Raw genomic sequence first — 13,062 nt, 5'->3', positions numbered from 1 at the left:
AGTGAGTCTGGCCTTCTGCTCAAATCTCATTATATAACCCCTTTCTGGGCTCTCTATTCTTATAGCGTGATGAGACTAAGGCTGGGCAGTAAATAAACGCGCACCGGCTAGAGTGCACCCGTTCTCTACCTGGCAGTCTCCGGCTCCCTACACAGCTCAGGGAACACCAGACAACACCCAGCACTGGCCTGGCCCATCTTGGGTTCATGGCAATCAGCCATGCGCAGGCTGAAGATGGTTGACATCTTCAAGTCTGAAAACTTGTTTCTTTTTCATTAGACCTGACAAATAGTATGACTTTTTTAAGGGGAGGATGTGACAGATATTTTGGGGTCACTTTTGTGGGAAATAATCATTCTTTACGTCATCCAGCAGAGAAAAAACAGGCAATGAAAGAAAAGCACACTCTATTTTTCTCAGTTCTTTCCCTTGCCTAACATTTTAAATGCTTATTTAAAATTCAGAAATCTAACCTATTTTTAGCAATGTATAACTACAATATAAACTGTAAAGTCATCAGCACCCATAAATAAATATGGCAGTTGGCAGTAAAACTGATGTTTAATTATAAATCTTTCAAGGATATTACCAAAAAAATACCACTCCAAGATGCTTTGGTCTATTCTATCTCAATAAAACTGGGAAGAAAAAAGAAGCTTTGGAAAGAAAAGTTCTATTCTGGTTGTGATTATTTCACAGTTAATTAAAAAAGGATTTGTGCCTTTTTTTTTTTTTTGGTCACTTTTTCAAGGTCCAAAATTTTTAGCTTCCGTGTCTAAGACTGTAGTACAGAATATAATTCTAAATTGGAAGTGTATTATGGAAGCATTCATGTTGTAAATATTTGCTAAAAACATAATGATTATTGCAGTTAGTTATCTTAAATATTCTGTTCTTGAGCTCTTACTGATAAAACACAATTGTCCTCACTGGTTATAAAAAGGAGCTCAGAAAAATGAGATTTAAAAGCTGACTTTGTTTAAAAGTCTTGACATAATTCTTTTTAGAAAGATTTAGTGGGGTCTTCAAAATATCAATGTTTTGATCCCAAAACTGACTTACGTGCAGCAGAGACGGCGCTAACACAAATTTTATTGGCATAATGTTTGCTAAGCAGCTGCTCCAAAAACTACATCCTATCATGATTTAAAAGGCTTTTTTTTTTTTTTTTTTCAGTACGCAGGCCTCTCACTGCTGTGGTCTCTCCCGTTGCGGAGCACAGGCTCCGGACGCGCAGGCTCAGCGGCCATGGCTCACGGGCCCAGCCGCTCTGCGGCATGTGGGATCTTCCCGGACCGGGGCACGAATCCGTGTCCCCTGCATCGGCAGGCGGACTCTCAACCACTGCGCCACCAGGGAAGCCCTAAAAGGCATTTTTGATATTGATTTTACTAATAAATATGGATCAACATCAGTTAATCAGACAAGCCCATTATTACACAGCAAGTCACTTTAAAAAGGTTTTTTCTCAGACCAAAAGTTATTTGTCTTACAATTGACACAGGATAAGTCTTTTACCAAATGCTTTACACAGGAGCAAGAGTTGAAGTTTTCACATTGGTCCATTATGTTTTAAAATATTTTATTCTTCAATAAGTTTAATGGTTTGAATTTTAACAAGCAATGACATATAGCTGCTCAATAAATAAATATATTTGGCCTGAATTTCCTTAAAAAAATGACTATGGGTGTTAACTGGACTTATTGCAGTGATCATTTCACAATATATACATATACTGAATCGTTATATTAGTTACACCTGAAACTAATATAATGTTATATGTCAGTTATATCTCAAAAAAAACTTTTTTTATAGCAATTTGGCATTGCCCCAACACCCAAGCTCATGATCAGGAGGTTCGTCTCAATAAAGAGGAAATAAAAAAGAAAAAATTATGCAAGATAGATTCAAGTTTTTCTGAGATATGGGTGTGGTTGTTCAACTTACCTACTATAAAAGAAAATGAACATAAAACTTTAAAGTTCACTTTAAAATCTTTCTGAACCGAAAACAAAAAAGCCAGACCTTCCTGAACTGTCCTCCCAACAAATGACAGGGAGAAAATCTCCTCTGTCATTCAACAGCCTCCACCAACGACTCCACTTTTTCTCGACTCCACTTTTTCTCGGGAACTAGGTTTCTGCGTGTGTATGTTTCCCAAACTGATTCCCAGATGCAGCCACGCCAATCTGCTTGCAGGCCCTGAAACACGCCTTGTTAGAGCGTATCTCACACCCCATTCCTCATCCCTCTCCCATGCCCAAAATGTACTCCTCACCCAACCAAGTCTATAACATCCTTTCAGAATCTCTCATAAAATGTACACGTCCCCATGTACCCTATCCCATCCCAGCTACATCTCTATTTTCGATATTCTTGAAAGAAACGTGCAAGTTGTACTGTTTCTGTTTTCCCTCCCTGTGGGATAAGAAGCATACTCACTTCTGTCTCCTTTATATCTCTTAATAATCTCCAATTGCGGGTACAGACCACACAGTGGGTATTCAGTAAATGTGTACCTATAGCAAAATAATAATGCTGTTCTTCTTTTACACCTGACTTGATTGAAGCCAAAAGTGCACTTAAACCTGTGCCTAAACACACACACAAATAGATGTGTGAGCAATGCAACGATTCGATGCACACACACAAATAGATGCGTGAGCAATGCAACGATTCGATGCACACACACAAATAGATGTCTGAGCAATGCAACGATCCGATGTAAAGTTCCATGAGCTCTGTTGGTATGGCCTTCCTGGTACGTGACAACCCCACCTGCAAGCTGCACTTACGAAGAGCCCAGCTCCTGATCAACAGCAACACAAGGACATATGGCTCAACAGTTCAGCGTCAGGCTTGCCCTGCTTCTGGATCTGACACGTGCAGAAAATAAGGTACATTGGGTTTGGAGAGGCATACGACTTTCTTGTAGCTGATTACAAACTGTGAGAACCAGAAAGGATTTTTAAGATTCTCTCTCACCTCAAGAGACAGCTGAGGACTGGCCCCGGGAAGTTAGGTAACATGGTAAATAAAGGTCATGGTTACTGGTATAGCTGGGTACAGGACCTGGATCCCCTTATCTTCCAGTCTAGCAATCCTTCCAAGCATCATGCTCCTCTTTCTAGTGATGTCTGTCTTCGGCTGCTATTAAAATAAGCTTTCCTTTTCAAAACATTCATTAGAGTGATGGAGGAAGGTTACAGCAATTGTTTCTTAGAGATACACAAGGAAACTAGCCCACTCAGAGACAAAACACACGCACACATCCCTAAACACACCTGCAACTTCAGTAACATTGTTTCTTGGCTGCTAAGAAGGCAGCCCATCTCCAAAACTATGCAGCTGAGTGAAGTGAGGCTCCTCCGGACTCTGGACAAGCCTCAAGCTACTTTTGACCCATTTCCCCAAATGCTTAAGTAAGATATTAATTTTTTTTAACTCTAAAATAAAAAGTTTGTCCTTTTTCGTTATCTGTAAAGTCAGTGAGAAATGTCATTCCTGATAATACTGGATAAAGAATTTCTTAGTGGGGTTGACTGGAGGGCAGAGTTAGAGATGGGGGAATCAATAAGAAACCAGTTTGGACTTCCCTGATGGTGCAGTGCTTAAGAATCCACCTTCCAATACAGGGGACACGGGTTTGATCCCCTGTCTGTGCGCCACACTACTGAGTCCACATGCCACAACTACTGAAGCCCGTGCACCTAGAGCCCGTGCTCTGCAACAAGAGAAGCCACCGCAATGAGAAGCCTGTGCACCGCAACGAAGAGTAGCCCCCGCACCCGCTCGCCGCAACTAGAGAAAGCCCGTGTGCAGCAGTGAAGACCCAACACAGCCAAAAATATAAATAAATAAATAAATGAAATAAAACTAATTAAGAAAAAAGGTACATCTTTAAAAAAAAAAAAGAAAGAAACCAGTTTGTCATGGTAGACCTTCAGCAGGCCCTCCTTCAGGACTTACATTTTCTTAATACCACCTTTCCATATTGTCTACTTATTAACCCCTTCCCACTCACATACATACCAGACACACACACCCTTTTCTGAAAAGCTGGAGGCAGGGTCACCTGCTCTTCTGGGGCTCAGCCCCACGACTGTCTCTTCCATGAGCCCCTCCCATGTCCTCCTGCATGGAATTCCTGCAGCAATTATGTAATCTGAACGACATACTTCACAGCTTAATTATCTACTCCCATACTCATCTAGGTTTGCTATGCATGTGAGAAATTTCTTCCCAACAACACAAGTTTCTTGTAATCAAGAAACAGATCTCATACTTGTGGGGTTTTCTTTTCTAATAACCTCCTTGGTTAAGAACACAAGGATTAACAAATGAAGAAGAAAAAAAAAACCCTGAAAAGTGATTCATGTACTATTTCTCCATTTATCATTTCATCTGGACAAGGTAATCAACTTAGGGTATATCAACAATAGCTGTTGGTGGTTTAATTTTGTCTTATAGTCAAGATGTCCCTAATTAGGTTTTCTCCTGGAGTCTTTTGAGAGGCAGACTGGCCTTTGGTTCTGTTTCAAATCATTCGAGGAGGAAAAGGTCCTAGAAATAGGGAGCAGAAATTCCAAGCAATTTTCAATTCGCCTTTGAAGTCGAATGAAACCTTAATAACTTGGGACCCCATTCATATTTCATAGTGATGCTTATTTGATCTTTCTTAATATGAATTTTTTTGTGGCCAGGAACAACTTGCTATGATTACTATGCTAAACTCAGCGCCCTGCATCGTAACGATCACTTAAACGTTTATTAAGAACCTTCCTTTTTCTTCCTATTGCAGCCTATACTCCACACTCATTAAAAATCTGTCCCTAGGGCCTTTATACCTTGACAACCATGCCAATGGTTGTGCACAAAATTTAAGAGGTGGGAGATTGCCCATCCATCACACTCTGAAAATTCAGGTTCAATCTGACAGACAGACCTGCCTTGTTATATAGTCAAGCCTCCTCTTCTCCCCGTAATTTTTTACAAAGATTGTCAACGTAGATTAGATTTTCTGAATTCTTAAAGTATCCAAATCGTGAGGCCAAAGAGACTTAGAAAGGTAGGACTCATACATAGGACACTTTGAATTGAGAACCTGACTTCTCACAAAGAAACTGGAGGCAAGCAGTTGTTTCAGAAATAAAAGGAAAACGTTCTATACACACTCTGACTTTAGAATCACATTTTCTTAAATGTGATATTACAATAACCCTTATCTTCTCCCACCTCCCCAATATCTGCAGTCTGTGATATTTTGTTTCTTTGTTTCATCCGTTCAAATAAATTTCTCATCAAAAAAAGAAAAAAATTTAAGAACTATTTTTAAGTTTTTCATTAGCTTTTTCCTATCTCCCTTAAAAATGTCCTGGCTAACATTTATGGAATGTATGCCAGGTGCCAGCCCCCGAGCTAAGGGTTGAACTGGATTGGCTCATTCAATCTTCAGGGAAATTTAGGAAGTGGGCCTGGTTACGAGAGCAAAGAGCAGAGCCTCCCAGATCACAGAGCCTGCACCCAGGAGCCCAGGGCCCTCTGCCTCACCACCACGTCACACCTGTATCCCACATCTGCCTTTAGAAATGAGCACAGGCAGGCTTCCTGAAACGCTGTAGGCATGTCACCTCCACAGGCAACGTGTATCTCAACATTACCCAACAGAGATGTCTCCTCCAACAGCACTTCTGCCTCCCGAGGAAGTTCTGACACTTAAAAGAAACAGTCATCTTTTCCAGGCCTCTTGTAGCCTCACCTGCATAATGAAAAGTTGCTGCCCTGATTTCTTTTTTTCAGGGAAGCCAAGAGAAGCTGGAGGTGGGCAGCAGACACTGAAACTGGGGGCTGAAATATTCAGTCACAATCTGAATCTGGTACCGGGCTTGACTGGTCCTCCCTGACTCTTTCAGGGACAGGACTTCTCAATCTTGCTAGAATGTTCTGCTGTCTACTGAATACAGTGAGGCCAATTCTAGTTCATCTGACAAGCACCTCTGTGCTTTCATGGTTCCCTCCTGTGAAGTGACTAGCAATATTATTTTACCTTTTTACCAAAAGTTTTCAGAGTTGCTGAAGTGAGAAAGATGGATCACATTTTTTTCCCCCTCAGCTAGTCTCGATTCTCATTCAAAAGCAAGGTACAGGGCTTTCCTGGTAGCACAGTGGTTGAGAGCCCACCTGCCAATGCAGGGGACACGGGTTCGAGCCCTGGTCCAGGAAGATCCCACATGCCGCGGAGCGGCTGGGCCCGTGCGCCACAACTACTGAGCCTGCGCTCTGGAGCCTGCAAGCCGCAACTACTGAGCCCACGTGCTACAACTACTAAAGTCCGCACGCCTAGAGCCCGTGCTCCGCAACGAGAAGCCACCGCAATGAGAAGCCCGCGCACGGTAACGAAGAGTAGCCCCCACTCACCGCAACTAGAGAAAGCCCGTGCACAGCAATGAAGACCCAGTGCAGCCAAAATAAATAAAATAAATAAATTTATTTTTTAAAAAAAGCAAGGTACAAACAGGAGTCCTGGAAGCCTGACCAAGAGCCCAAGTTAAAGAGAATAGAAGAGAGAAAGTGTCTGTGTGTGTACATGTATGTGTGTGTACATGTATGTGTGCGTACATGCATGTGTGTGTCTGTGTGTGTCTGTGTGTGTGTGTGGACGTATTGTAAGGAAACTTCTGTTTCCATCCCAATTCCAGACACATCCAGGCTTAAGAAGTTACAAAACATAGGGAAAAACAAAGCAGAGTTTTGCTGGAGAAGTAATATAAATGGGAACATTTTTTAAGTCATTTTTCATATAATTTAAAAGGTGCTATGTTCAAATACAAAAAAAAACTGAGATGTCTAATAGAACACACAATAAAAAGTGACTCTTTTTACAACACCAGATGCGTAGAGCCCTTCCCAGAAACAATCACTGTCTCTAGCATACCCTTCTACAAGTTTTCTGTTTATTTGCAGGTTTATCTGTGTCATCATTTTACACAATTTTGTCTAAGCTGACAAATTATACCACACCTGACAATCAGGGCAGACCCAGGAAGAGCTGGGGAAGCCATGGCATCCCGTGCCCAGGGCTCCACTGGGACGTGGACAGAGGCAATGAGAGCAGCAGAAGCACTGACCTAAGGATCTAACCTACAGCAAACGCGGGGAGCAGATACAGCTGAGAACTCCCCATCCAGTCAGAACTGGTTCAGGAAATGACCAAGTACAGTCCAAGCCAGCCGGACAAACGGCCCACGACCTCAGGACAAGAAGGGAAGGGGTGGCAGGGCCTGACGTAGCCACCAGGATCGGCACTGCTTGGGTCCCCATGCCACCTGCCTGGGAATCATCTACAACTTCCATGAAGTAAGAATGAGATGATGACTAACCACTACTTTATAGTATAATCCTCTTCTGTATGCTTGATACAAAATACATATTAAGAAAGTTTAGAGAACTTCCCGCCAAGAACGTGGGCTCCAGGAGAGCAGGAGAGCTTCTGGCTTCTTCAGTACAACCTCTGGGGCCTAGATCCAGGGCTGGCTTTTGTGGACACCAGAGCCCTGGGTTCACAAAGGGAGCACCCCTGATTTAATGCTCTGCTGCCATTGTCTTGAAATTCCCAATAAATTCTGAACGAGGGATCCTACATTTTCATTTTGCACTGGGTACCACAAATGATATAGCCAGTCCTGCCTGGAACACTGCTTGTCATAGGGCAGGTGTCCAATTTATTTGTCAAATGTACACATGAGTGAATTAATGGAAGTTGCCTGAAAACATGGGTCTACAGAACAAACTCAGCCTCCAGGCCAATTCTGGCCCTCCACCTGTTTTGGTAAATAAAGTTTTATTAAAACACAGTCACAGCCATTTGCATCTTGTCCATGGCTGCTTTCACTCTACAGCAGAGAGGTTGAGTAACAGTGACAGAGACTGTAAGGCCCAGAAAGCCTAAAATATTTAGTCCGGCCCTTTACAGAAAAATGTTTCGGACACCTGCCTTAGAACACTGTCTCAAATTTCTCTTCCCAAATAATTAGAACTGCAGAAAAGGCAGGTAGACTTGTGAGACCTGGAGGGTCAGCCTTAAGCAACTAGCCATAAACGAACTATATCTTAGGTGTTTATCTTTAAAGTTTATGGGAGGTTTGCCTCTTGGACCCAAATACATTGATGTTTTAATGCAAAAAAAAAAAAAATTTTTTTTTTTTTAGTCTATAATGAGCTGGATGAGTCGTTTTTACCCCTGAAGGTCCCCCCTCGACAAGGGCGAGTATACAAAGGGCAGAAGCACCACAGTTTGTACTGTGGCCTTAGTTCCTCCTCTTAATAGACCCAGTGTAGAAGGAAGGCTCCTGTAGCATTTAAGTGGCCACTGAACCTTGCCACACACCCATCGTTTCTTACCGGCCCAGAAGCCCTGCTACAGAAGGTCCAACAAGGACATTAAAACTGGAATCCTGCATGCCTATGTCCTTGACTGAATGTAATATAGGTCTACGCCCCATCGCACTGCGGGACTAACAAGTGGTTATATTATTTTTCCCCAGGCAGTTTTCAGAAACTATTTAGAGAGCTATTTCAGAACCCAGCTCTACCTGTTGGGAAGTGTTCAGACTTGGGACTTCGTGGGAGATTTTTTGAAGGCCAGCTTCCTCATAATGGTCAGTGGCATTTCATTTCTAAATGAAACAGTGGGCAGTACCCCCTTTCCACTGTAAAAATTCTTAATTTATCCCACGTTAGCAGCCATGCAAGAAGTACATTTTCTCTTGCTAGTCAGAGTGCTGGAGAGACAGTTTAGTACACCCCTGAGAGGATTTCAGGGGTGTTTGCCTCTGATCTCTGCATACATTCTTTTACATCACAGGATCTGGAAAGGGAGCTTCTCCTGGGTAAAGAGCTAGAAAACAATGAATTCCATCAGAGAAAAACAAGATACGTGAGAAAGGGAGGCTATAAGAGAGGCAAGGGGACTTTCCCTGGTGGCGCAGTGGATAAAACTCCACGCTCCCGATGCAGAGGGCCCAGGTTCAATCCCTGGCCAGGGAACTAGATCCCACATGCATGCCACAACTAAGAGTTCGCATACCACAACCAAGGAACCCACGTGCTGCAACTAAGGAGCCCGTGAGCTGCAACTAAGGAGCCCACGTGCCGCAACTAAGACCCGGTGCAAACAAATAAATAAATAAATATTAAATAAATAAATAATTTAAATAAAATGGTGTCGCTGCTGTGGAAAACATTAAAAAAAGAGAGAGAGAGAGAGAGGCAAGGACAGGCCCCAGGAAAGAAGGAACACCAGTGAAATCTCAGCTCACTCGGAGAAATCTCTGTACAGTAACAAGAAAATAAAATTGAAAGAATGATTCATAGAGATGTCAAGGAATGCTAATCTTTGGGGACTCATACAGGAACTTTCTTTATTTGTGTTAGGGGAAGGGGTGACTTTATCCATTATGTCTTCATCCGTAATAAAATAATTCATGGGACCCAAAAGGACAGACATTGGAAACAGTGGGGCAAATACACAATCTGTTGACCATTCCCTGCCAGCTGTTGTCAATAAAATACCACACAAAAATTGTAAGCTGCTGACAGTATTTGTCACAGAAACCAGTAATGGGAACTCAGAAGTAACAACCCTGGGGAGGGGTAAACACAAGTCTCACTGGTGCTGTTGGGAGGCCTGTGGGAAAGGTCTGTTGTGGGTGAACCCTCTTGGGAGAACTGAACACCGCACAGGGTCTCTTCCCAACCCCTCAACCCCACAGTAAGTGCTGGCCAGCAGCCCAGACCACGTCTCTGTGGAGGACGGTGCTCGCCACTGCTGCCACAATAGGCTTCCTCACTCAAGCTGGAATTTAAACCACCAAAATAACAATACACACGAATCACAATTTACTGAAGCGTCAGACAATAAAACTGATATACTGGGTGCTGGAGAGGGGTTCCCAGCAGGATCTCCAGGTTCAGAGTCAGATATCTCCACCCTCACCCTCTCGGCTTCTCACTGTTCCTATTTCTCTGTAATACAGTGAGATTATGATGGACATGGGAAACTTGGAATTACCCTATTTAGGAAAAGGAAGCATTCATGCTGTTTCTAACATAAATTCAGATAAAGAAATAACTTCACAGTTCAGCTTGGGAAGGTGAATTTACTGGATGGTATTGTAAATTTAAATAGAGAAACATTTCAGATACTTGCTGATTCACTTAAAAATTATAATCAACCTATGACACATTACCAGAAACAACTCTTTGATGAACAGTAACAATATTTTCCAAAGCAAAAAAAAAAATATTAGTGAGAAGAGTGGCACTGTTTTACTTTTTGGCAAATTTCCTTAATGTCTGGCTCAATAGAAGACAGCTGGACTCTGCTACCACTTTTGCATTCACTCTGTTGCACTCTCGCAGGTCACGTTAGCCTTGAGAAAACTTCATGTACAGTCATGTAGGAATGAACGTGTAAAGGGCAAATAATATCTCTACGCTATTATGAAAACCGTTTTGGCCTTGTGGACCTCTAAAAAGTCTTGGGGGGCTTCCCTGGTGGCGCAGTGGTTGAGAGTCCACCTGCCGATGCAGGGGACACGGGTTCGTGCCCCAGTCCGGGAGGATCCCACATGCCGCGGAGCGGCTGGGCCCGTGAGCCATGGCCGCTGAGCCTGCGTGTCCAGAGTCTGTGCTCTGCAAAAGGAGAGGCCACAGCAGTGAGAGGCCCGCATACCAAAAAAAAAAAAAAAAAAAAAGTCTTGGGGACTCCTAAGTGTACCCAGCCCACACTTTGAGAACCACTGCCTTATGAGTTGGGAACAGTTATTATCTCCATTTTACAAATGAGCAAACTGGCATAGAGAGGTCAAGCCATGGTCCAAGGACACATTGTTGGGACAGGTCAGAGCAGATAAAATACAAAGAGCATGATACCCTCATTTGGTTGTTTGTTGCAAGAACTGACTGAGATCATGAAGGTAAAGCGTTGAGCATCCTCCTATCACAGGCACTCAATAACATCAATATTTCCCATTGGGCTAGATCTAGTAGAAAAGCCAGGGAAGCTGCACATTTCTGATCAACTCATCACTTGACACCAGCAAGAAAACATAGAATTCCACTGCAGGTGTTGTCCAGAGCGTGGACCCTACACAAGCTCTCGGGTTGGAAGATTTTTGCTACTCAGAAACTCCAGGGCCTTACTCCACCTTCCATTAGGCAAAAAATGTGGCGGGTTGCACACATGTCACCTTCTCCCTTGGGAAACCTGAGCAAGCCAGGAGAGCTGCTCCATTATTTACAGCCTCCTTTTGTCATCACGCTATATTTACAAGGAACCCTCAACACACAACAATGGCGCCTCCAGTCTGTGCAGCCAAACCTCTCCTTGGAAAGCGTCTGTGGTCTTCCCATCCAGGGGCTCGGCACTCCACTTCTCTCCTTGTCCATCAACTTTCGTAACCCACATGGCCCTCCTCCTCCTGCCTGTGGAGGGTACTCAAGCCCAGAGTGCAGGTCACTTCTGTTCCTCCTCCGATTGGGAAGTGAGCTCAGCTGGGAAAGTGAAACTCGTGCAGTTCAGGCCACCGCACTTTCAAAACACTACCCTAAGCAGAAGGCAAGAACAAGAGGTGCCTGAAGCTATTGCTTCCATCCAAGTGCAGGCAACCAGGATCTCTCACCTGGAGCACTGCAAACTGGTCTCCCTGTCTCCACTTCCACACCTCCTCACACACGTATCCCAGGCTGCTCTCCACCAACAGCCAAAGAGATCTTTTAAAAGTATAGAAGGGATAAAGTCAGTTCTCACGCTTAAACCGCTCCCAAGGCTCCCCCACTCAGTGGAAATAAAATCCAAACTCCTTAACTTGGTTTATTAGGACCTGCCTCGTCTGGCCCCTGCCTACCTTTCTCGCTACAAGCAAAGGTTCCTTCTCTCTGGCCTTTGCTCTCTCTGCTCCCACTACCTGCAGAGCTCCCCTAGGACTTCCAACAGCTCAGAGGTCACCTCCTCAAGGAGGCCTTCACTGCCTGCCAGCTCTGCAGCTGCCGCCTCTCCATCCCTCCATCCGGTTGTACTTGAGACTTTAGAGCACTTACTCTCGGAAGTTATCTTCATTTTACTGGTATATTACTCATCTCCCTCCTTCCACATCGTCCTCCTAGAAGGTAAGCCGCCAATAGCAAGGACTCCACCTGGTCCCCGCGACATCTCCAACCGCCTGGCACCGCGCCTGGCACAGACTAAGCGCTCAGCAAACGGTGTAATGAATGAAGCGGCAGTGCCCGAGAGTCCCAAGCTGGCGTCCCTAGCGCCCCGGGCGCATCCGCACCGTCCGGGCGCCGGGACTACAGGCGCGGGCGGGCCGGGGGGCTGGGGGACCGGCGGGGCGGGACGGGGCTGCTCGCCCACCCGGCCGCGCGCCCGGCTCGGCGCAGCAGGTGCCTCCCGGGAGCGCGCGCACACACGTCCTCCCTGGTCCGCGCCGCCGCCCCGCTCTCCAGCACTAACCATGGTGGCCGGGCCGCCGCCGCCGCCGTCCCCGCGGGCGAGAGACGAGCGCGGTGGACTGGAGGGCGAGAGGCGAGCGAAGGAGCCGGTGTGGCTGACAGGTGAGGTGCCCGCCTCAGACCATGGCTGCTTCCCACAATGCCCTCGAAGCGAAAGTTTGCAGACTCCTCCCCGCGCCTCTGCCCTCCCTCCCCTCCGGCTCCTACCAGCTCCCTCCCTGCCCCCTTCTCCCGCTCCTCCCTCCTCCTCCTCCTCCCTCCTCCTCCCGCCCCGCCCCGCCCCGCCCCGCCGCAGCTGGCCCCGCCCCGCGCCACGTGGGCTGCCCTAGGTGCGAATACACCTGGGCGCGCGCCTCCCCCTCCAGCCTCTTAGGCCCAGGCGCCGGGAACCAGAGCCCGCGGGATCCGCAATGAGCAGCCCCGCGCGGTGAGCGCCGAGGGGGCTGCTTTCCTGACTCTGCGAGCGAGTGTGTCATTCATTCATCCCACAAACGTTGATCAGACCTGGCTAAGAGATCTCCCGAGACACTTGCGGGAAGTGTCACTGGTTG

At 45.5% G+C, this 13,062-nt stretch overlaps 1 protein-coding gene across 2 annotated transcripts in view; it reads right to left on the bottom strand.

The window, feature by feature from the left end:
• Window positions 1-12,643, bottom strand: part of AP1S3 (adaptor related protein complex 1 subunit sigma 3) — a 56,371-nt gene extending 43,728 nt beyond the window's left edge. For both annotated transcript variants that reach the window (XM_060016035.1, XM_060016034.1), the window contains exon 1: window positions 12,513-12,643. In XM_060016035.1, the coding sequence (XP_059872018.1) occupies window positions 12,513-12,515 (3 nt within the window). In that variant the 5' untranslated portion in view covers window positions 12,516-12,643. The remainder of the gene's footprint in view (window positions 1-12,512) is intronic.
• Between the last annotated feature and the right edge of the window lie 419 nt (window positions 12,644-13,062).

The sequence above is a fragment of the Delphinus delphis genome, chromosome 7, assembly GCF_949987515.2.
Source record: "Delphinus delphis chromosome 7, mDelDel1.2, whole genome shotgun sequence".
NCBI lineage: Eukaryota > Metazoa > Chordata > Mammalia > Artiodactyla > Delphinidae > Delphinus > Delphinus delphis.
The sequence above is the reverse complement of the archived record's forward strand: the minus strand, read 5'-3'. Positions and strand labels throughout refer to the sequence as shown.